This window comes from Panthera uncia, assembly GCF_023721935.1.
Source record: "Panthera uncia isolate 11264 chromosome A3 unlocalized genomic scaffold, Puncia_PCG_1.0 HiC_scaffold_11, whole genome shotgun sequence".
Lineage (NCBI taxonomy): Eukaryota > Metazoa > Chordata > Mammalia > Carnivora > Felidae > Panthera > Panthera uncia.
Window position 1 is genome coordinate 44,227,302 of NW_026057578.1, and position 26,163 is coordinate 44,253,464.

General features: G+C 40.2%; 1 protein-coding gene across 4 annotated transcripts in view; it reads left to right on the plus strand.

Moving 5' to 3' along the window:
* CFAP61 (cilia and flagella associated protein 61) overlaps positions 1 to 26,163 on the plus strand; it is a 280,634-nt gene that overhangs the window by 84,176 nt on the left and 170,295 nt on the right. For all 4 annotated transcript variants that reach the window (XR_007461949.1, XM_049650101.1, XM_049650103.1 and 1 more), the window contains exons 10-13: positions 5,448 to 5,522; positions 10,041 to 10,219; positions 11,998 to 12,037; positions 14,648 to 14,787. Coding sequence is in view for 3 of the 4 variants with exons in the window: in XM_049650101.1 (XP_049506058.1) it covers positions 5,448 to 5,522; positions 10,041 to 10,219; positions 11,998 to 12,037; positions 14,648 to 14,787 (434 nt within the window). In the remaining variant the exon portion in view is untranslated. The remainder of the gene's footprint in view (positions 1 to 5,447; positions 5,523 to 10,040; positions 10,220 to 11,997; positions 12,038 to 14,647; positions 14,788 to 26,163) is intronic.

A 26,163-nucleotide genomic window follows, 5' to 3' on the forward strand; every position in this document is an offset into this window, starting at 1 on the left:
AATACAAAACAATATATTAATATCAATTAATATTAATATATAATAATTGTATATTATAAATATACAATTATATTTATCATAATTATATATATTATATAATTATTATATATTTATATGTAATATATATTATATATTTATATATTACTGGATTATATTTATACTGGATTATACTACTGTGGTATAAATGGCCAAATTTATCGGGCCCTGGGTCCTCACATACTCCTGCAGGACCTCAGGGCATGTCTCTTGTGTCCTTAGGAATAAGGCCTCACCTAGTGGGTGGGACAGGAAAATGGTCTCCCTTTTAAACAGGCTAATGTTGCTGGCCTAGTCCTACATTAGCACTGTGTGTGGCCAGAATCCCAAGGCGTGTTTCCCTACACACTCCTTCAGCTTCTGGTCTGCCTGACTTCTCCGTCCAGCTGGGCCCAGAACCCCTCCTGAGCCCAGGATGGGGGGCAGGTGCTAAGCCATTGTTTCTGGACTTCAGCCTCCAACTCTCTTTTTTTTCCTCCTTTTCAGCCTTGGGTGAAACAGTATTCCCCCTTGCCCATCAACTTGTGCAAAGAAAATCTTGGGAACAGGAGGATGGAGGGAGGACTTTTATCTTAGCACTAGGCCACCTGGCTTGTCCTCCCAGATTTCCACATTGTCTCTGCAGAAAATGCATTCTTATGCCCCAGACCACAAAAGGACCCAACCTGTAGCTGGTTGGCTGTTATATTTCAAGTGCTGGTTTATTTTCTGAATGGAGGTTGGGCATGCACAATGGTCAGGCACTCTGCTATGTCTGAGTGTACTCAGTGGGGGAGATGAAAGCCCTAATTCACTATGTGGGAAGGAGGATGGGAAGCATCCCAGAGGAGGGGAATGAGGGACACCTGAACCTTTTTAAAGAAGGTTGTATGACATGGATTAAGTTGAGGGAAATGAAGCTGATGAATAGAATTAATAATAAAAAAAGAAGAAGAAACTTAGTACAAAGAACTTTTAATTTTGGCAAAAATGGAGTAACAGAGACCAGATTTATTCTCCTATCGAAACAACCAAAAAGTGGCCAAAATGTATGAAATAACAGTTCTTAAGACACTGCTTATCAGGTAATCAAGGAAAGTGATGGCCGAGAGATGGAAAATAAGCCAGGTGAGCTCTCTGATTGCCCCAGCCTCCTGTCTTGGGAGAGTTTGAGGCCACGGCACAGGGCAGAAGAACCCAGTGGGAACCTGATGGACTCTCTGAGTTGAGGAGGCAGATCTGTAAATCCATGGAGACTAAAGCCACTAAGGTTTGCAGGACAGAGTACCAGAGAGGAGAGAGCTGCACAGAGACGTTAGACACCAGCAGAGGGTCACCCCTGTGTAATCAGTTGAGGACTGATCAGCACAGTCATGTAAGGAAATAGTGAAGGTCAGGCTGAGGATAGAACCTCCCCAAAGGAGTAGAGTTCACAGTGCCAGTGCTCATCCAAAGCTGGAGCTAGTGCCTGTTCCCATCAGCTAGACTGGAGAACCTTAGGACCCACAAGGCACTGGGAGAGTGCACAGAAGAGTCTTGCCTGCATCCGTAGTAGGGAATAATTAGTTCTAGACAGAGCACTGCTCCAGTCATGTCTAACCTATCTTTAGAGCAAGAACTGAAAGCATCAAACTGCTCCCAAGTGACTGAATCCCAGAGCAAAGTTCAAGAATAGGTGTAGGAGTACAAAGTTATCTAACACCCAACTAATCTAAGTGACTGTGTTTGGAATCCAACAAAAAATTAGCAGGCACTCAAAAAACTGGGAATATATGATGCGTAAGGTGGAGATAACTCATCCAATTGAAATTAACCCAGATCTGAAGCAGATGTTAGAATTAGTGGACAAGAACATTAAAGCAGTTATTCTAACTATCTAAGTTTCAAAGGTCATCAAGAGACATAGAAGATATAAAAAACACCCCAAATAAAACCTCTAGACATAAAAACTACAATTCATGAGATGAAAAATACACTGGATTAACCATAGATTAAACATCGCAGAAAAAAAGGTTACTAAACTTGAGATAGAAATGGGAATTAAAAAATAAAAAAGATCATTGTATCAGTAGGCTTTGGGTTAATAAGTAGCTAATATGTGTGCAATCAGAGTCCATAAAGAAGAAGAGAGAGCAGTTGGAACAGAAAAAAATATTTGAAGAAATGAGGACTAAACACATTCTAGATTCTATGAAAACAGTAAACCCATAGACACAAGCTCAGTAAACAGCAGGCACAAGAAATACTAAGACAACTAGACCAAAACTTATCATAATCAAATCATGGAAAACCAGTGAAAAAGAGAAAATCTTAAAAGCAAGCAGAATGGGGGGGTGGGGAGACAAGTTGGGAAAAGAGGAACCAAGATAATGATTGCAGCAGATTTCTTATTGGAAACAGTGCAAGCAGGAAGACCATGCATTGCATCTTTAAAGAACTGACAGAAAATAAACTTTCAACCTAGAATTATATGTCTATGAGTATCTTTCAAAAATAAAGATAAAATAAAGATTTTCATCTACACACAAAAAGTGGAAAAATTCATTAACAGCAGACGCATACTACAAGAAATGTTGAAGTCCTTCAGACAGAAGAAAAATGATACCAGATGGAACTCTGGATCTACACAGAGGAATGGCTAGCCCTGGAAATCATAACGGTAAATGTGTAAGATTTTGTTCTTCTTATTTGTATCTCTTTAAAAGATAATTGATTATTTAAATAAAATAAAAACAACACAGTGTGGAGCTTATATAGAAAATGTAAAAAATGAAATGTATGGCAAGACTAATACAAAGACTAAGAGGGGAGAAATGTAAATATATTATTTGAAGGCTTTTCTACCATACCTGAAGTGGTATAATATCACCTAAAGGTAGATGTGATAAACTAAAGATGTATACCATAAATTCGAAAAAAATATTGACGTTACAAATCAAAATCAGAGAGTTATACTTAATAAGCCTACTGAAGAGAGAAAGTGGAATCGTAAAAATATACAACTGGGGCACCTGGCTGACCCAGTTGGTAGTGCATGTGACTCTTGATTGCAGGGATGTGAGTTTGAGCCCCATGTTGGATGTAGAGATTACTTAAAAATAAAATTCTTGAAAAGATATATACAACTAATACAAAGAAGGCAAAAATATCGAAAAAGGACACCTAGTAAACAAATAGCAAGTTGGCAGACTTAAACCTAACCATATTGATAACTACATTAAATATAGTATACATTGACTATCCCAAAGATCATATAAGGCAGAAATAGATTAGATGAAAAAGGAAGACTCGGTTATATGCAGACTACAAAAATACAAACTACAAATACAAAGATACAATAGGTTGAATACAAAGATACAAATAGGTTTTAATTTAAAAGATACAAAAAGACACAGCATGCTAACACTAATTAAAAGACAGCAAGACAGCTAGTAGCTTTATTCACTTCAGACAAGGTGGATTTCAGAACAGGGAATATTACCAGAAATAACAAAGGTCAAAAAGACATAATAATCCTAAATATTTATGCATCTAATAGAATTTCAGAACACATGAAGCAGAAATTGATAGAACTGCAAATGCAAATGAGTAAATGACCATATTTGAAGATTTCAGTATCCTTCCCTTAGTAATTGATGGAACAAGTAGAAAATCAAGAAGAATATAGATCCTAAGAACACCATCAACAAATTTGACCTAATTGACACTTAAGAACACTCTACCCCCAAAACAGCAGAATACACATTCTTCTCATGTGCACATGGAACATTTACCAAGATAGACTGTATTTTGGGCCACAAAATAAATCTCAATAAATGTAAAAGGATTTAAGTCATCTAAAGTATGTTTTCTGACAACAGAAGACATTACAAGAAGGCAAAACTCCAGATTAATAGCTCTAATGAACATCAGTGGAAAAATCCTAATAAAAATTTTAGTGATTTGAATCAATATATAAAAAGATAGTATATCATGACCAAGTAGACTTTATTCTGGGAATGCAAAGTTGGTTTCACAGAAAAAATCAGTCTATGTAACTCACCCTATAAACAAGCTAAAAAAGATAACCTATATGATTCTCTCAAAAATACAGGGAAGGCGTTTGAAAATTCGACATTGAAACTCTCAGAAAATGAGGAATCAGAAAGAATTTCAATTCCCTAGACTTTATTTTTGAAAAACCTGTATGCTAACATCACACTTAATGGTAGAAGACTGAACTTTTTTACACCATGGCCAGGAACAATGGTCTGCTCCCACCACTTCTATTCAAAATTATACTGGAAGCTCAAGCCAGGGTAAAAAGATAGCAAATAAAAGGCATCCAGATTGGAAAAGGAGAATTAAAACTGTTCTTTATTTGCCAATAACATAATCATCTAGAATCTACAACACAGCTACTAGAACTAGTAAATAATTTAGCAAGTTGCATTTAAAATTAATATTCAAAGTTCAATTTTATTTCTATATAATAGTAATTGACAATCAGAAATGGAAATAAATACCATTTACAACAGTACAAATATACAAAATACTAAGAGATAAATCTGACAAGAGATGTTCAAGACCCGTACACCAAAAACTACAAAACATTTCTGAGAGAAATAGGACCTAAATAAATGGAGAGATGCCCCACGTTCCTGGTTTTGAAGACTTGATGTTGTCAAGATGTCAACTCTTCCCAAATTGACCAATGCATTCCCAGTCAAAATTTCAGAAATTTTACAGAAATTGAAAAATTGATAAACGGAAAGGACCTAGAATAGCCAGAACAACTTTGGAGAAGAACAGTTGTTGGATGAATACCACAGATTTCAAGATTTACTGCATAGTTCTTGTAGTTAAGCCAGTGTGATGACGATGCCAAGGACAACAAGTAGATTAATGGGACAGAATAGAAGATCCAGAAATAGACTCAGCCTATAATCTGTAGTGACCAAAAGCAGATCATTGTTTGCCTATGGTTGGCCAAATAGCACAGGGTGGGTGGGGGGGGCATCTAGAAACACGGAAGCTTTTGGGAGTGCTGTACATATTCATTGTTTTTATTGTGGTGATATTTTTATGGATGCATATATAGGTTACAACTTTTCAAAAGTTATTGTCAATAAAGCATTTGAAAAAAACAGTGTAGCTTTCAAGGTACACAGAAGAATAAGAATAACGAAGTAATAACTACCATCTACAGGGAATTCGGAGGAGCCGGCACTGAGCTGGCACCTATCTCCTTGTTCTTATTTTATCCTCATAACAACCCTGTGAGGTAGGCACTGCTCTTAGCCCCTTTTTACAGATGAGGCCTCAGAGGTTCCATGACTTTCCCAAGCTAGTAAGCCATGGATCCAGGATCTGAACCGAGGCAGCTGGTCCCAGAGCTTGGGTGCTGAACCACTGCAGGTGTTGATTAAATGTCTTGCCTTTGTCACCTGCAGGGGGAAGTCATAGAAGAAGCCCCAGCTGAGGAGATGTCATCAACAGTCCGAAGCGGAAATGCTAGTGAACTGGAGGTAGGGCTTGCCCAGGGCCTTGCGCGCCTGCTGCTTGGCTCCCCACAAGGTTCGCTGCTCTCTGCTGAGTGTTGGTGTGCCCGTTCCTCCTCCAGGCCTCCCTGCGTCTACCAGTTCATATCTGCCACCTTCTTTAACACCTGCTCCACAAAGCCTTCCTCAATGAGGCCTTCCTCCACGGTGATGAATCCTTTATATCCCATGTACAGCTTGGTCCTAGAAACTATACTCTCTATATTAATTATTGGCAACGATTTCAGTAAATACAGTTTTTCCTCTTCTTCCCATTGTCCAGCAAGAAAGCATTTTGGAGGGGCAACACATTTGTAAGAGTTTTCTCTAACTATGTGTGTCACCTGCCCACAAACATGCTCATCCACACACCTGTATGTATTTTGTATTGTTGATATATGTATATGTGTATATATATATATGTATATGTATATATACATATGTGTGTATATATGTATATATACATGTATGTATATATGTGTGTATATATACGTATACACATACACGTATATATACACATATATATATACACACATATACATATATATACACGTATATATACACACATATATATATACACACATGTGTGTGTGTGTATATATATATATATATGGTTCCAGGTTCCAGGAACTGCTCCCGCCTGTTACTGATTCAGGCCAAAGGGTGGTAGCATCTTCCGCTGCCATCCCTGGGACACTTCCTCATCCTTTGTTGGTTTCCCTTCACCCTGCCCACACCTTCACCCATTGTCCTTTGTTAAACCTCCTGTGTCTGCTCCATTGGAGTGAGCCCTCTGTTTCCTACTAGAAACCTAAGGATTCACATAGTTTGGCAGGGCTCTGTGGACCCTGCTTAGGATTTTGAATTTTTCCTAAGGAGCAAAGGAAGGCTTTGAAAGTTTTAAGTGGGAGAGTGCCATAAAATCAGACACGCTTCATTTTCCAGTGCTGAGCATAGTTGTGAGCTTTCAGTGGATTCCCTGGCATGTCTTATGGACTCATGAGTCAACCTGAGAAGTCTGGAGAGCCCTTGAAGAGGGGACAGGAAGTTGAGTCATCTCCATGGAGGTTCTGGGACACATTAACACTAATCTCAGACAGGGGAATTCTGAGAGACCGCCAGCTTTTGATACCCCTTTCTCCTCCAGATTCTGAGCAATTAGGAAGTCTACACAGAAGACAGCTGGGGATTAAAGTACCATTTTATAATGGCTAAAGCTGAACTGGAGAACAAAGCTTGGACCTGTAACAAGTGGATTTCCTATTTCCCCCTCCTGAATTCAGTGTACACAGCCAGCTGGAGGCAGACTTCACCCTTGGATCAGGGTCTGCCCTCCTGGGCAAGTGTGGAAGACTGGAGAAAGCAGGTCAGGAGCAGGATGTACTGTTAGGAAGAGAGCGCACCAGGCAGGCACAGGTCCATTTTCTGAATCTCACTTTAGCGTATGCCATGGGATCCCACCCGTATCCTTCCGGCTCTGCTCATTCCTCAGCACCCAAGGATGAGGACTTCAGGTACCTGGTCATTCTCCAGTGCTGTGCCTGCAGGCAGGTCAGAATCCTTGGGGAGCAGCCATCAGACAATGACTGAAGGCAGTTGGAGAATCAGCACCCCAGTTTCTTTGCCTTTTAGGTGGGACAGCTCTGAGGTGTGTTCTCCCGAGTCTCCCAGGGATCTCAGTGGGATGGAGTGGGACACTCTGTATTGGTGTCTTTCCCTTCCTTGCCTCACTTCCCTACTCCTCTTGCAAAATTTCCTGACATCACTTCCCAAATAAACTTAGCTCAGAGTTTGCTTCTGGGTAAACCCACACCAGAGCACTGACTCCTTGGGCCCCAGGGAGGAAAGAGTGAGGCATACAATAGGGGGTGAGGCATGCTCTATTTCCAAGAGGGCAGCTATTCCTGCAGGGATCCAAACAAGCATGTGCAGGAGGGGACAGGATGGTCCCACTGCGTTAGACATACTGGAACCTCAGAAGGCATCTGGGTCAACAAGGTAGATTGATGTCTCATGTTTATCTCCTCTCCCTTCTGGAAAAAGACACGGAAATGACTGTAAAGCAATAAGAAGACTGCAAATCCACAAAGACAACAAGAGTAGGAGAGGAGATATTGGAAGGTGAGCCCTTTCAAAATGTTTACAATAAGAAAATCGATGGAGGAGTTTACACTGGCTTAGCACAGCAGAGAAAGAAGAAAGTCCAGCACGACTGTGAGGGGAGGGACTAGCAGAAAGCGAGTCCCTTCTCCTCCTGTGTCCACAAAAGTCCCAGGGCCTGGGCCTTCTGGAAGGCAGAGCGAGGACCAGACTGAAACAAGGGGTCTGACAGTCTCCTATGCAGTGTTGGGGACGCTAAAGTCCTTGCAGACAGCACTTGGCTCATCAACCGTATTCAAGTGAAGCAGCTAAATGACTGTTCTCTGGACAGATGAAACAGAAACAGCTCCCAATTTAGGTTCAGCCCACACCGTGTGAGACTGTGTAATGGGGAAAGACAAAATACATGAGTAAGTGGAACTCTTCATCAAATGGAGAAACCCTTGCCCTCTCCTCCCACCATCTTCTCCAAATACTGGAAGCCAGGTCTTTGTATTAGTTCTTTTTTTTTTTTATCACTATTGTAACAAATTACCACAAACTTAGTGTCTTAAAACAACATAAATTTATTATTTTACAGTTCTGGAGGTCAGAAACCCCAAACTGGTCTTACTGTGCTAAGATCCAGGTTCAGGCAGGACTCTGTTCCTTCTGGAGGCTCTAGGAAAGAAACCATTCCCATGCCTTTTCCAGCTTCTGGAAGCCATTTGCATTCCTTGGCACGTGGCGCCTTCCTCCATCTTCAGAGCTGGTAGTGTAGCATCTTTCAGTCTCTGACTCTGACTCTCCGGCCTCTATTTTATGAGGACCCTTCTGATTATATTGGGCCTACCCAGATAATCCAAGAATCTCCTTGCTCAAAATCCTTCACTCAGTGACCTCTGCACAGTCTCTTTTGCCCTGTAAAGTAACATTCTCAGGCTCTGGGGGTTGGGCCATGCACATTTTGGGGAGCCACTCTTCTGCCTATCACAGTTTCTCATGCAAGAGATTGGAGAACTTAATTCCTCCCCAAACCTGACAGCCCCAAGGAAAAGGCTTCCAGGTAATGTTCCTGGAGGTGGCTACCCCATAAAATGCCAGGTCTGTGTCTGATCACCCCATGAAGTGCCCCAGTTAGCCAATGGCTGTTGAGTTTTGCTACCTACATAGCACTGTTTATTTTATGGAGCTAGAAATGTGCTCCAGTGATAAAAAGGCATGACCATGAACAAAGAAGGGATTGAAAAGACCAGAACTTAGGAAACAAGAGCTGGAAAACAAAAAGGCAGGTAGGGCAGCAGACAGATAGAACAAGGCTCAATCAAGGTGGCGGGTAGGGGGGTGGGGGAGAAGAAATGAAGTTATAGATTATTTCAAATGCCTGGTTGTTTAGAAAATAATACTGACAAACACTTAGCAAATCTGATAAAGTGTGTGAAAAAAATAGAAAACTAAGTGAATTAAAGCAAAGTACACAAATAACAAGTCCTGTTATACATCTTTGCTCAAAAGCAACCATGATATCTACATAATCATAACAATGTAAGTACTTACTGATTGAGCCCTGAATTGTGCTCTAATTATATTGAGACACAAGGAGATAGGATATGGGGAAGAGGGTAGCGCAAGGTTACATCTACCTACCACATCAGTGTCCAGTAGGGAGTTTCAAAAACTGAGGAATTAAGAAAGTGCATTTAACACACATTCAGAAACATGGGGGTAAATGCCAAAGAAATGAGAAAGTTGAAAGGGCTACCCAATGGGAAGAGCAATGGGAAGGACAGGGGACTCCTGATTTTCATTATAGGTTTTTAGTGCTGATATTATGTTAATGTTTAATGTATTGCTTTGATTTAAAAGAACTCCAAGAAGGCTCTCAGAATGAATCATTTTCCTCTAACTGAACTATAACATCTTCTTGGGTGCCCCTAAAACAAGGCTGGAAGGTCCAATGCTAACTTTCTGGGTGGGTCCCAGCAAGGGGCTGGGCTCCACCTCATCATGAAACCACCCAAAGAGTCCGCAGATCCAAAGTTCTTGTAGCACAAAATCACAGTGAAAACACTTTGGTGGACAGAGGTATTTTGCTTGTGGAATTAATATATATATATATTACTACCACACTCTAACTTCTAGCCAGTGTTGTAGTTAAAATACAGATCCTATATGAAAGACCAATGGAAACCATTCGTTTTCTGATCTTCATATGAGGACTTCTTTCAATCCCTTTATAAATCTTGAACATCTCGTTGAGAACATCTCCTTAAAACTATGCCTGGCTCAGGATGATTCGATTCAGGTGAGATTGTCACATTTTTCCTAGGGAGATGGTATAATGTAGAGATGATGTAACCACTAGCCCATTAAATTGCAGAAAATGAATAGGATTCCTATTTGGTTCCTCCTGTCTCCTTGCTCTAGGACACAGAAAAATTTAGTCAGCAGTCCAGTGTCGGTGACACAGATTACTGCATCAGCAGTTTGAGCTTGGGATCCCTTTCGCTGCCTGAGGAGAGCAGTTCCTTCCGCCCCATCTACAAGGGAGCCTCAGACGCTTTTTGTATTCAGCTCTTTTGTATTGAGGAGAAGTATGAAGCAAGGTAAGTACCAATCCCAGGTTGTCTATTATGGTAAGACTTCTTACAGCATTGGTGGCCTCACGTTTTACTCTTGTGGAGCCCATCATGTCCAAATCTGGCCTCACATTCTAATTTCCTGGGGATTTTTTTGTTTGTTTTTTGTTTGTTTTTTTAAGCACAGGTTTCTGGGCCCTATTTCTAGAGATTTCTGTCCCTAAAATTTGGGTAAGGGCTACAGAACTGGGCCAAATCTACAGCGCAGATTTTGGCTCACCTGTGTAAGAGGAAAATCTTCACTTATGAAACTGTATGCTACCCTCCATTCTCTAATGTTCGCATTTTGAAGGGGGCTTTAGATTTAGGTTGCTGCTTGTCTGGAGTCTTTTGGTTGCACATAACAGAAAATCCAACCCAAACTGGATTTGAAAAAAATGGGATAATTGCCTTATATAACAAAGGATAAGTCCAGTGGTAGGATTCATTTTTCAATGTGGCTTGATCCCAGATAACCCTGTCACATACGAAGTTTCTCTCTCTACCTCCTAACTCGTTCCCTGCTGCTGGTCCCCATTCTCAGAGGACTGTCCCTACCTGGGGCCAAAAGAATGGACAGTGGGCTCAGGCTATGTGCCCGAAGCTAGTGAGGAGGACATTTTGGTTTGAGCCTGGCTTCCTAGCGACAGCCCCATCGGGCCTGATTGGACTGTGTGCTCATTCAAGCTGATGGATGGGGCCAGGCCAGGATATGATGGTAGCTTACTCCCTGGCCTCATGCTCCCCACCCCAAATTTGGGGCTGGAGCCTTACCCAAATGTAATCTGAGAGGGGGGTTAGTAAACAACAATCCAGGGCAGCTGCTAGGAGGAGGAGGCATTGTGGCAGACAAAGTCGGGGTACCCACCAGACCACTCAGCCACCCGACTTCCTGTCCCCATGTGTTCAGTGCTTGCTGCCACCTGTAGTCTGGAAGTGGACCTCTGTCCTTGGTGCTAGATTCCACATCTTCTTTAGAATCCCCACCTACTCCACCATTTTATCCACAGAACAATCTTGAAGAGGAAAGGATTGGCCCATTCTTATAGACTGGAAAGTTCTGGAGTATCCTTTAGATGACCAAGAGTGTTGCTGGACATTTCCTTTTTAGAAGATGTATTGAAACACATTCCCAGTCTCTCAGCCTCACTTAGAACCATGTTTTACTTGTACTTTTTTTCCTCTTAAGTTTTCGATTTATTTGGAAATCTTGGGAGTTGAAAGGGGAAATCTTTTTTTTTTTATATTGAAGACATCTAAAAAGCCTATAAACCCTTCTAGAGTTGTGTATATTTATTTTTCCCTGTGCATTCAGATATGAGTGTGCTTAAATGAGGCTTTTGAATTTTCAAACAAATTCAGTGACCCATTATGGTTTGCCTGTGACTATAGCTCTGCAGCTGGTCAGAAAATCTTTTACATGTAAAAGAGAGAAAGATCAGAGTTGCTTGTAATATACCCACGTCTCCCCCACAGCTCTAACAAAAAGGAAGGGAGGGATTACAGTCACAGAATGACTATGTTGCTTTTTGCATGCGCAGATTATTAGTTACTATAATAATGTCTTTAGTTCTAGAAAAAGACTTTGTTACTGACATCTGAAGCTTATGACTTTCTGCAGCTGATTAATGTTCAGTCAGACCCAAGTTCTAACTGGTGGTTGCCTATCACTGCCTGACAGGAAGAGAACCATAAATCTCCTTAAATATACACTGATGCTGCACCTGCTTGCAGGTCAGTGACCGTGCTTACTGTTTTGTTTATAGGTCACTGGACTTTATGAATTTTGTCTTCAGTCTTTTCCCTGTAAGTACATACTGAATTTTGAGTAATATAATTGGTTCTGTAAGCTGGAAAAGTTATAAAAAAAATGAAATGCCATATACACTGTCCAAACATTTACACTGCTATGAATGTTGAGGTTTGAACTGCTTCTGTGTTCTGAAAATAAGGTTGAATGACATATCATGAACTCTTAAAAATAGAAAATATTGTCATTGCTGTTTTAATAGTTTCAAGGTACATTTTTTTTAGAGATAGAATCAAATCATTAATAGAATGCAGGTAGTACATTACAATGTCAAAAATTACACTAATGTGGATTGGACTGCTGTATCACTTTATAGCTTACATTGGTTCAAAGAATTCTGAAACCATTACGTTGCTTTTCTGAGAGTAGGTAAGCAGGAACTTGTGGTTGATTTCCTGGTTGGCATTGCCTGACACAGTGCCTGACACATAGGAGGCGCTCAACCCACTACAACACATTTGGCGAATGAGTGCCAGGCAAACAGGCCAGTGCAAACAAGACACTCTACTCCTGTCCTCTTCCTCCATTTTTGTTTCATTGTTTTCAAGGGATGGAGATTCTGATCAACCTCTTATCTCTTTATTGGAGGGAAGAAAGTGGGGATGGAAGACAATTGAGGAACAAATTGGATTTTTATAAAGACTTTTTCCGTGGCCCACCTATCAGTTAAGTCAAGTCAATAACTAGACTTCTTCAGTTGGCTAATTACAAGGAAAACATCTATTGTTTTATTTTTCCTTGATACCCTTTCCACTGAGGCAAGAAACCAATATGATTTAATGAGGTTTCCTGAAACTTATGTAATCATAGATTGTATTTCCTCATTTTGTTAATATAATGCAGCCTTGCAATAATGTTCTGCATCATAATTTTTTTCGGATTAATTTTAAGGTATTTTGAAGCTCATAAAGCAATATAGATACCCTAAGGTAAGATTTTACAAAGCCAGTTTCCCTTAGGGATGCCTCAAAGTAATTTCCCTAAATTTAAATTCACTCCTGTTTTGAAATCCCTGTGAAGGCAGATCTTCAGCATTACAAAAGCAATGCCACCTTTAGAAAGTCAAAAGACACTTTTACTGTTTAATTTTACTTCATTTCAGGGAATGAGGAGAGAGGAACAAAATACCTTTATTATTCACCCTTAAATCCTTCAAATCTAAGTCAAAGCAATTCATTACAGTGTCCTCCTCCCAGAGGAAGCCCACTGGGACTAGGTACCCATTTCTTATTTTCAGCTTGAGTATTTTAACAACTTGACTTTCAAGTTCCCCAAAAGGAACTGCGTTATTTTGCTAGAAAGAAGGAAGATAAAGTCAAACAACAATTCACTCCTTCGGTTTGCACAAATGTCCCCAGGGTTTTGGATTAACACAAGTAATGCCTTCACAGGGTTCAGGAGGAGGGGAGATCCCAGAGGGACAAATTAGCTCTGGGAAGAGCAGGCTGCTCCTGCAGGCACCTGGCAGAGGGTCAATCAGGATGTATGGAACATAGATAGTGTAGGACAGCAATGTCCGAGAGAACACAGATTCGAGCCACATAATGAATTCTAAATATCCTAGCAGCCACATTTAAAAGAAAAGTAAAAAAGACACAGGTGAAATCAATTTTAATAATATACTTTAACTGAATATGTCCAAATTTAATCATTTAAACATGTAATCAGTATGAAACATTATTAATGAGATCTGTTACATTTTTTTCCCAGTGTTTGAAATCCAATATGTATTTTACACCTGTAGCACTCTATATTTTCATCAGAAATACTTGATTTGCCTTTAGATTTCATAAAACTTAGAGTTGAATACATAGATTCCTATACCCAAGTTGTTCCAACATACATAAAACTTCTCCAGTAACTGAATTGAGTATCAGTTTCAAATTTAAATGTAAATTAACTTAAATGAAATAAAATAAAAAATTCAGCTCCCCAGTCACACTAGCCACATTCCAAATGCTTAGTGGCCAGACACAGCTGCTGGTTACCATATTGGGCAGCACAGATCTCAGAGGTCAGCGGTAGGTGTCAGGACATGTGGACCCTCCTATGCCTGCTAACTAAACCCACTTCTCAGGTGAAACATGTCTTCCTTAGATCTGTTCACCTCAATGGGATTATGTCATGATAAAATACAGACATCCATTAATGTGTAACCACAGGATTTTAGAGAAGAAAAGCCTGGAGTACCACCACCCTCTTATCTCAGAGGAGGGGACCACAGCTGGTGCAGTGTCACTTAGTAAGCATAGGGCCTTTGCTATCACACAGTGATTTACTTCTGGATGCAAGTGAATTTGCAAACACAAATGACCTTACTTTAAAAACCTACTTCCATCAAAGACCTATAATGAATGGGTCCCATTGCTCACAATATTCATTTGTTTAGGTTGGCCAGACTCTCAGAGATTTTTCTCTGTGTTCTTACAGTTCCTCATCTTCTTGAACTTATGATTACTTTCCAAATTATAGGAAAGTTGAACTTGAATACTCTGTCCTTTATACATTTTGCTCCTTTTTTTCTGTAGTGTTTTGCAGCAGGAATTTGTTCAGTGATAAATGGGTTCTAATTCTCTTCCTGTGTGCCTGGTTGCCAATCATGTTAGGACAAGAACTTCTGCATCATCTCTCTGCCGCACCTCACCCCTGAGTTTGTCCTCATCCAGAACTTCGTGAAGATTGTCCCCTTCAACAACTGCACCCTGGAGCAGGATCTCTATGTCTTCCATCGGGCTGGATTGCTCAAGTAGGTGGACATATGTTTGGCCAAAAGACAATCTATGAAATTAAGAAAAGAGAATGGAGCAAGGAGCTTGCTACCATTTTAACTTGTCTCACTAGTGGTGGGCTTGATCAGTGATTTTAACCAATACATTTAGGGAAAAAGTTATATTGAGAAGTTACTTGTCCAGGCAGATATTAAAACATAATATAACTCCACAACAATGAAAACAATGCCAGTAGAACAGTGTAACACAAGAAGGGAGTTCCAGTATACTCCCAATATAGAATACTCCCAATATAGAAACTCCCAATATAGAAAGAATGAAATGTGTGTGTATAAAGGTGTGTATAAATGTACATATATGATATATGATAAAATTTGTGTCATAACACCAGGAAAAGGAAGAATGATTGTAAATCGTGGGACAAAATAAAGATAGAAGCATTTCTCATATTCTGCAGTAAAAGAGATTCCCAGATGATTGAAGAGTTAAATGTGAATATTGAAAATAAAAAAATTAGAAAATGTGTAAGTGTTCTCTGCCAGATTCTGAGAATACAATGGCGAAAGACATACAGATGTATTTCCTCTCCTTTCAAAGCTTATAAACGTTCATACAGAAATGTAAAGCTGTAGCTGTGAAGGGCATACCAGCAGCAATGGGCATGTGGTACTATGAACAGGTATCACCGGGACATTCAGCCCAGGCAGGGAGAACCTTCCTCAGGAAGAACACTGAGTGATAGACAAGGAGTGTCAGTGAAGATTGATCTTCAGTAAAGACACAGTGAAGACCAATTGTGTCTCAGGATGGGGAAGGTCTTTTTAGAGCATGGAAAAAAATATTAAGATTTTTTTCTTTTACTATCTAAAGTTTCTGAAACACCCTAATTTAAGTAAAATGCAACTGAGTAACAGAGAGATATTTTAACAAATATGGCAGACAGAAGATTGGTATGTTTACTATATAAAGAGCTTTAATAAATCAGTAAAAGACCATCTGATACCAAAGTAAAAAAACTGAGAAAAAAAAAAAAAGGCCAACTATTTGCATATGAAAAAACAAACAAAAATCAATAGATATTTTAAAATCTTCAAACTTATCATTCATGGGGGAAAAGAAACTAAAACAAGAATGAGACATTGTTTTTGATCAGTTGGCAAGATGTGAAATAGAGAAATGTTCAGTTCTAATGAGACCTATGTAGCAATAGTTGGAATGTAATTGACATGAAATTTCAAAGGGCAATTGGCCAGAATGCTACAGTAGTTCATATCCTTCAATCCTTTAATTCCACTCCTAGAAATATATCCTAAAAACTGGTTGCAGAGGTGCAAATAGAAATTTATGTATAAGGATTAAAGATACTGGAAATACTCTAAATGTCTGATAGTAAGAGAATGACTAAATACTTTATGATAACTATGTGAAAGAATTATAACTTGTTTGCAATTCATTAAATAATGATTGGAAAGGGGCACCTGGGTGGCTCAGTTGGTTGAGCATCTGATTCTTGATTTCAGCTCAGGTCATGATCCCAGGGTAGTAGGATTGAGCCCTGCATCAGGTTCTGCACCGAGTGTGGAGCCTACTTACAATTCTCTCTCTCCTGGCACCTGGGTGGCTCAGTTGGTTAAGCATCTGACTGCTGCTCAGGTCATGATCTCACGGTTTGTGGGTTTGAGCTCTGCATCAGGCTCTCTGCTGTCAGCGCAGAGCCCGCTTCAGATCCAGATCCTCTCTGTCTACCTCTCTCTCTGCCCCTCCCCTGTTCTCTCTCAAAAATAATAAATAAACATTTAAAAAAATGTTTTAAAAAAGATTCTCTCTCTCCCTCTGCCCCTCTCCCCTATTCACACACACTCTCTCTCTCTTCCTCTGTCTTTGAAAAAAAAAAAAAAAGATTGGAAAATGCTCAGAATGTAATGCTAGGCTCATACCAATATATAAAACAGCATTTAAATATGACCTAAACCTCTAAAGAAAGAAAAAAACATATGAATAAAATAAAGTAAAAGGAGACATGCAGATGTGATGAGGGCTGTGCCACACAGACCCTTCTTGTTCAGGACTAAAGAACTCATTTTCTGACTGTGGAATGTGTAAGTACCACCAGCTGGAAGCTGGGTCTCCCTTGAAAGAGATTACCCTGGACTGAAGAGAAGGGCTTTGCCTAAAGTCTGCCCCTCCCAAGGCAGTCTGCACCCAACGACTAGTCTTGTGTGTGGGGAGGGGAGGAGAAGCAATTTAAAAGGCCAGCAGCTCTCTACCTCAAGGAGAGGCAATTCTAAAGGGTCTTCCCAGGGCCAGAACTCCCCATGGGATCAGCTGGGTGTTTGTTGTGACCCTATTGCTTGCAGCTTAACTTCTCCCTCTGCCCTGTCCTGCTTCTGTCACTGCTCATGGGGGTGGAGGGTCCCAAGAGCTCACCCTAACAAACGCCAGCAGGTAGAGCTCTGTGTGAGGCTGCCTCCCAGGGAACCTGGCCTACAACTCTAGAGGTGGTCAGTGTTTGCCCTGGGTGGTAGGAAGAGCATCAGAGATGATTTTTAATTCCCTTCTTTACATTGCCTAAAATTTGGAATTCTTCTACACCCAGCTTGAGTAGTGGCTAGACTTCATTTGCTGGCAAGTAGTAGAAACCCATCTAATTGGCTTAAGTAACTGGAGAATCTATTACTACGCAGAGTGAAGTGAAGAATCATGGGGATGCTGGTTTCATACAGGGTTTAGTCTGTATTAATCTGTCTCTTTCAGGTTGACCTTTCTCAGACCATTGCTTCCCCTGTGGTTACAGGACGGGTGAGGTAGTTTTCGACCTTATATCACTTTAAGTCCAATGGGAAGAGTGGTAGTTATGCTTTTTTTCAAAAGCCCTATCACAGAAATCTATTTGCATCTCATTGGCTCAGATTGTGTCCTGTGCAGACCCATCACTGGGCCAGAGGCTGCTAGTTGGCATTACTTAGGGATGTTCTGGAAGCTCAAGGGTTGGAGGGGTGCATTGTCAGACACAAATCTGGGGGCATCACTGAAGAAAAGGGCAGTTGAGCTGTTCCCCACAGCTGTGTTTCAGGACAGGACCATCTCAATCAATAGAAAGTAAATGGTATATGTGTGATAGGAATAATATCAATACCTTGCATTTTCTATAATTTACCTTTCTCAAGCTGTCTTATACATGTAGTCTTATTCTTACAAGATATTACAGAGTTCATCAAACTGCATTTAAAATGGGTGCATTTTACAGAATGTAAGTGAGACCTCAGAAAGTTGCTGCAAAATCTGTGATAAAGGGCATGGTGGAGTAGCTTCAGAGAGCTTTCTCTGTAATTGATATATTAACCTTTTAAGTGAAACTTTGAGAAACATCCTAAATGATCACTGTATTTGGGGGCTGGCTACATGAATTTTGGCATATTCATTCAGCACATTACTCTGCAGATTTTGAGGAAATAGAAACAGATTTCTATATCCTATATGGAATGATGTCTGGGATGGTGAGAAAAGTGTGGAGTCAAACACTAATAGTAGTAGTAATAAAATGTTGTATAGTTGGGATCACACAGTATGCAGCCTTTGCAGATTGGCCTTTTTCACTAGTGATACACATTTTAAAGTTCCTCCGTGGCTTGATAGTTCATTTCTTTTTAGTGCTGAATAATATTCCATTGTCTGGGTGTACCATAGTTTATCCATGTACTTACTGAAGTACATCTTGATTACTCTTAAGTTTGGGAAGTTATGAATAAAGCTGCTATAAATATTCGTGTGCAGGTTTTTGTGTGGATGTACGTTTTCAGCTCATTCGAGTAAATGCCAAGGAGCACAAGTTTGGGTTGTATGGTAAGAGTGTTTAGTTTTGTAAGAAACTACCAAACTGTCTTCCAAAGTGGCTATACCATTCCACATTCCCACCAGCAATGAATGAGAGTTCCTGCCGCTCCACATCCTCGCCAGCATTTGGTGTTGTCAGTGTTTTGAATTTTCACCATTCGAACTGGTGTGTAGTGGTGCCTTGTTCTGATTTGTAATTCCATAATGGTGGATGGTGTGGAGCGCCTTTTCATATGCTATTTGCCATCTGTATATCTACTTTGGTGACCTTTCTGTTCAGATCTTTTGCCCATTTTTAATTGCCTTGTTTGATTTTTTTTGAAAATCATGGGCACGCGTTACTTCTATAATAGAAAAGCTAGTTATTTTTGCATATACTGAGATTTAAGATTTTTATTATGATTCAAATGGAATTTTTATTAAAATATACTTTACACTCATTGCATTCTTAAGTAGAGTGTGTTGGTGGCATTTTCTTATGACTTGGGATTCTCTTTATAAATAAATATATACTGGAGATGGAGAGCAACCAGATGACACGGGATCAGGAATGGGTCATGGGTCTGGCTGGAGTAGTGGCCTCGTTCTCAGTGGCTTCATATTCTTTTTCTCTCACACTCTCTCTTTTTACTATGAACATATTTTGCTTTTATTAAAAGTTAAATCTCATTGTTTTAAATAATGAGACTTTCAACGCCTGTCTGGAAATTAGTCATGGTTTGTAGCAGGGCCCTCGTTTCCCCTCGTACACTCTACTCATTTGCAGTGTCAGCTTCATTTTTTTTTTATCACCCACATATAATGTTGGGGCAAATCACGTACATCTGGGTTCCTCTCTGAAAAATTAAAGGCTCGCATGCCAAGTAGTATTTGCTGCCCTAGAAAATCATCTTTTGCCACTGTTCCCATCTCAGCCCTCATCAGGAACCTTCCTCTGTTCTTCTGTGAAGAACAACCACTCTACACTGCTTCTCAGCTTGTCTGCACATGTAGCCCCTTTTTGCTGTTCCTCTTGTTCCCTTACCCCCTTCCATGAAGAACCTGTTCTTGCTTGTGCAGGGAAAGACACCCCTCAAAACCCACATGTTTGTTACCACCAGGGGATGTCCCTTTTGCGAACATGGCAGCAGGCCAATGTTTTCTAGAAAAAACTCAGATTACTTATTTAATTTTAACTTTAATTCCAGTTAATTAACATACGGTGTCATGTTATTTTCAGGTATACAATATAGTGATTCAACACTTCCATACATCACCCAGTGCTCATCACAACAGGTGTACTCCTTCATCCCCATCACCTACTTAACCCATCCCCCCATCCACTTCCTCTCTGGTAGCCATCAGTTTGTTCTCTGTAGTTAAGAATCTGTTTCTTGGTTTCTTTCTCTCTCTTTTCCCTTTGCATGTTCATTTTGTTTGTTAAATTCCACATGAGTGAAATTATATGGTATTTGTCTTTCTCTGGCTGACTTATTTCAGTTAGCATAATACTCACTAGTTCTGTCCATATCATTGCAAATGGCAAGATTTCATTCTTTTTTATGACTGAATAATATTCCATTGCATCTTCCTTGTCCATTCATCAATCGGTGGACACTTGGGGTGCTTCCATAGTTTGGCTATTGTAAGTAATGTTGCAATAAATACAGGGGTGCACCTATCCTTTCAAATTAGTGTTTTTGTGTTCTTTGCACAAAGATGATGATGCAATTCCTGGATCATAGAGTAGTGCTATTTTAAAATTTTGGAGAAACCTCCACACTGCTTTCCATCATGGCTGCACCAGTTTGCATTCCCGCCAACAGTGCACGAGTGTTCCTTTTTCTCCACATCCTTGCCAACATGTGTTATTTCTTGTACTGTTGACTTTAGGTATTTAGATCTTTTCTTTAATTCTTTAACTAAATTGTAAACGCAAAGAGCTTTTTAGAGAAACTATACATTTAATGTTAGAGGTGGTAGTTTGGCCTGTCAGGATTGCTCAGCTCCTACAGGGAATATGATCTCGAGAACTGCCTTCTTCCCTCTGCTCTTTTAAAAAAAGCCCTGTACTTCAGGCAGCTGAGCTTGGCTGGATGAAAAGGAGGAGGCCAGCTGGCTTGAAGTTATTTCTCCAAAAATGTGAAAGAAAGACGAACTCACACTCTTACCTTCCAGAGATATTTGTATTTTTGAAATATGATTGGTGTTAAAGACTAACTTTGGAGGAATTTCATATTTTATAAAATGAAGTTCAGAAATGTGAGTATAGCAGTGAACTCCAAGAAGTCCAACTGTCACCTCAAATTGACCTCTGACTGAAATCTTGCCCTTTGCAACAACGTGGATGGAACTGGAGGGTATTGTGCTAAGAGAAATAAGGCAATTAGAGAAAGACAGATATCATATGATTTCACTCATATGTGGGATTTAACAAACACAACTGATGAACATGGGGCGGGGGAAGGAAAAATAAGATAAAAACAGAGAGGGAAGCAAACCAGAAGAGACTTTTTTTTTTAAACTTTTTTTTTAATGTTTATTTTTGAGTGAGAGAGAGAGACATAGCACGAGCACAGGAGGGGCAGAGAGAAAGAGGGAGACACAGAATCCAAAACAGACTCCAGGCTCTGAGCTATCAGCACAGAGCCCAAAACAGGGCTCAAATTCAGGAACAGTGAGATCATGACCTGAGCCAAAGTCGGATGCTTAACTGACTGAGCCACCCAGGCGCCCTTGAAGAGACTCTTAAATACAGAGAACAAACTGAGGGTTGATGGGGGTGGGGGATTGGCTAAATGGGTGATGGGCATTAAGGAGGGCACTTGTTGGGATGAGCACTGTAAGTGATTGTAAGTGATGAATTACTGGAATCTACTCCTGAAGCCAAGACTACACTGTATGTTAGCTACTTTGAGAATAAATAAAATAATAAAAATAAATTGATCTCTGGCTTTGATTTTCCTGAAGTAACACTGCCTTTACAGGGCCCCTGTCTCCCCACAGCATTCTCTAAAAGTTCTGGGATGATTTCATAGTCACTCCTCTGCTCCTGTGCGCTGACACCTGCATGTTAGCCAAGAGTGCAGGAGGGGTCCAGGTGCAGCACTGGTGTCCTCTGTAAGCCTGGGTCTGTGCAGTGAAGCTCTGGGACACAAACCCCTCGTAGTTGTGACAGGGACACTCAGCTTTTAGCGAGTAAGGGTTTATAAGGGTTTGTTTGTCCCTGTTGTCAAGGAAGACCATCCAGGGGTGCCTGGCAGCTCTCCAAGGCCATCGCGGACGCAGCATCTTGTACCTTCCTGCCCCAGAGCACCTGGCTTCCCCTCTCAAGTTCATCTCTGTTTACTCAAGGGGAACTCTGTTTTTCCTACACTGTTCGGTTCGACTCCAAGCATCGCCCCTAGATCAGCAGCATCAGCATCCATGAGAACTTGCTGAAATGCAGAATCTCGGGCCCTGCCCCAGGCCTTTGGATTGTGTTGTTCACAGAACAATCTGTGTTGTTCACAAGTGTGCCATAAGCGTGCATAAAGTTGATTTTATGCATGTTGAAGTTTGAGGAGTGCTGGAGGTGCTTGTTTTTTAATACAGCTTTCCCCCCTTATCCAAAAGTAAATTGTTGTTATGAAACATCTCATACAGTTAGAGCCAAAAGTATCCCCACACTTTCTGGAAGTTCACATTAGGGCCACTTCCCTTCCCTGAAAGACCTACATTAGTGTGATAATGACTTTCTTTGTAAAAGTAAACATCTTCAGATTTATTTCTGTTAGCAAAACATGAAGTGGTATAATGCAAACTTTCAGAAAGTGGGGGGGGGGGTCCCTGTATGTCTCTTGGTATGAAATGATAATGATTCTGTCTCCTCTCCAAAGACAGATTTTCTAGAACCATGTAAGCCACATCTACTTTAAACCTTTTGTTATCTGGTAATTTCTGGTTCTGTTGAGGTGTGAACACTTCTTTATATCATGTAAATAGACCTTTGGGCTAGATCTTACAAGAATACATGAACTATGACAGTCTTAGGGATTTTTTTCCACTTATACCAAGTAATGTTCATTTCTCTTATCTCTAATTCTTGTCTTTTCATACACACCCTCCCCCTTAACCTGTGTTTCCCTAAAGCTATCTTCTCAAATTTCAAAACATAGATTATCAGTGGGAATGCTTTCTGTTAGAAATTAAAGAAAACACAACTCAAAATGGCTTCAACCATAGGGCATTTATTGGCTCATAGAACTGGGAGGTCTGGAGACAGGCCGGGCTCTAGGGTTTGAATCTTTGGGGTTTGGGTTTCTTTCCCTTTTCCACTCTGTTTTTCCTGGTGTCAGCTCCAGCCTGAAGCTGGCTTATATCCCATTGGCAGAATGGCTGCTGCTGTTCTGGGCTGACATCCGTGCACCACTGTGGAGAAGGGGGAGCTGGCTGCAGGCGCGTGTTTTCTTTTCCAGATGCCCCAGCAGGCCTGCCCTATTCATCCAATACATCATGTTGACTGTGTAGTATGCTCAGCCCCCATTCCAGGTACTGGGCAAGCAGAAGTGACTCAAACAGACAAAAATCCTCACCCTCATGGGGCCTGCATTCTAGTTAGAGGAGAAAGACACAAAGGGAAGAGATAAAAATAAGTGTGTAAGTGATGAGGGTGAATGTGAAGAATAAAGCAGACAAGGGGATGAAGACGTGCTAGGCTTTGGGGTGTGGAGGGAGCCCTCTTAGGGAAGGAGGTGATGGGGGAGCCACGTGGGCACAGGTCCATGACATCTACTCTTTTTTATACCATGGTCTTACAATTTATCGTATTCTTCCATTTTTTGCTTCACTTCTCTTGACATTTGGGATGGATCATTCTTGCTCTTAAGTTTGGTTACTTTAAATTTCATGACCTCATGTTCTGGTCTCCCACCCAATCTCGTTCTTCTTCCCTTGGGAAATTATATTTGTGTCTGTCATCTGCCCTCCGGCCATGCTCGTGAGCCCTGGAACAAATCATTCATTCAATTGTTAGCGATGTCTACCTCTTCTGTCAACAGATTCCACACCAAGGTTCCCTCTCATTTGACTTATGACTGCTGGTCTTTGAAAAGAACATAATATTTATGTTAACTTCCAGTATAAATGTATATAAACTAAATGCTTTTTAACACTTGTTACTTTATACAGTGATCTCTAGGATGTTTCCAAACTTAATATGGGGTTAGAATGTAGTATAAATGATTCTTTTTCCTTTCGTTCCTGCTCGCCCATTCTTAACCTTCACACTGGCTTTCCTTCCTCTTGTTTATTCATGAGTGGAGACCACGTTTGGCTGAACTTGCCACTCATTCCATCTTCCTTCTCTTCCAAACCACGTTTTTCTGAAATTTGCCATTTTTAATTTGGGGAAATATGTTTCAAACTTATTTATTGTGCTAGAAATTATTTTCTACACATGAATATTTACTACTAAATTAAATCATACCACCAATTGTCAACTTTGCTCAATAAGTGAAAATGCCTCTGGGTAGTTGTCTTTTAAATGATTCATCCCCTTGACATTTTTCTTTTATTTGCTTCTCTGTGGGTGATTCATGCATGCCTGGTCGTCATTTTTTCTAGCATGTCACTTATACCTATTTCTGGCCCGTATATCATCAAGAGTGTTGTAGTGATATCAGTCCTGATGCTCTTAATCAGCCTCCTTGAATAGAACCTAATAGAAAACTTGATTTTGTGGTTATTGTTTTATTTTGTTTGTTTTTGGTTTAAGCTGAAATATTGATGACTGTCAAGTTGTTTTAGGTTTCTACTACATAGATCACTCCTTTGGAATTCAGAAAGACTCAACTTACTTTTTCTTCTTTCTGTCATTTTGTTTTAATTTAGTGGCATCAAAAAGTTTCCGGGTATTCTGCAAGGCACATACTCTTGCAGGTGTCTAAAACATTCATTCAATTTGGGATTGAAAAATTAACTATTAAATCTTTTTCCTTCTAATTTTATATATGATTTTCTATTTTGTTATGTGTACAGTCTGATTAAGTCCTATCAATTCCGACCTTTGAGGTCAGAGTCTGCCAAAAATGGGGCAAAAATAAAAACTCACTGGGAAGCAGGTGACCATGGCTGCCAAACTTTCAAGACCCAAGAAGGAACCAATGAGCAGGGACTTCATCATTTCTTCATGGAGAGGTGACATTTCTTAGGGAATCATGGGCCTGGGCATTCAAGTAAATCAGAGAGAGAAAGTATAAGAGAGAGGTGACCTGAGAGCTTGAAGGCCTATGGAGAAGGGTTAAGAAACAAGATAGACCCATGTAGGACCCCCTTAGCTACGGGATGGAGGAAGCCATGAGGATAGGTAAGGAGAACCACAGCTGATCTCTCTGATTCAAGGTGACTTTAGAACCATGCTGAACCCTTGGGAAAAGAATGGTTAAACTGTCCCAGTTACTGAGTATAAGTTCACTTCTGGGAAGGTTGGGCAAGATGACAGAACAGGTAGAGGGAGGTGGGAGTTCCCTTTCTGGTTAGACACCATATGACAGCAGGAAAGGCCTAGCCTAGAGATGACAATGAAAAAATGAAGATCAGAAACTCTTTGTTTGAGACTTACGAGGAGTTTAAGAAGTGGGCCCACATTTAGATACCTACAGTGAACTCATCATCTTTTGCAATCCTTCCAGGCCCAATTCTGACATGTAAACATCAAAATAGACTTTGTATTTTTGGATGTTGATTTAGCCTGTTAAAAGTTCATTCCACAGAAGGTCTTAGCATCATTTTGTAAACCCTCAATTAATTTTCTTAATCTTTAGATTTATCTGAAAATATGGCAAGGAATAAAGATGGCTTCTTGCTAATTCAACAGTAAATACAATCTCCCTTTGGTGTGTGCATGTGTATATGACACCCATACATATTTTTAGATAATTTCATTTAATTAAGGATCACACATGTTGGGAATAAAACACTAAGCATCCTTACAACTTTGTTTTGAAGCTGGTTTTATTTTTCAAGGGCTTTCTACTGAAACACAGGCCAAGTTCTCCATAACTCCTGGTCCATCTCTAACCTCATATACATTATCTAAAACCTTAAGGAATTTCACAATTATTTCTCAGAAGATGGTTCTGGAATCAATAGATCAGCTCCATAAGAGCAGGAGGTGTGGACTGTCTTGTTCTCTGAAGGATCCCCAATACCCAGAACACACACCGGGCATTCAGTAGGTGTTTAATCAATATTTGTTACTGACTGAATGCACCATTCTCAATAAAGCCACTTTAATAATTGATTTTTTAAGGAATACATTTTAAGTAAGAATCTGCCTCTTATATATATTCATTTTTTACTTTTTCTGGAGTTCCTGTCAGTTGCTGTATAAAAGCAATTAGGCCATGTGAGTATTGCCCCATTTGTATTTCCTATCAGGTGGCCACAGGTCCCTGTCCCCTTATACCATTAAAGGCAAAACGAACAAGCAGCCATTCCAATCTGTAAGCAGTCATATGCACACTGGCCACTTGCCTCAAAACGCCTGCTGAAAAGGTCACCTGTGGAGGAAACCTACATTGGCTTTTTGAGCTGAGCAA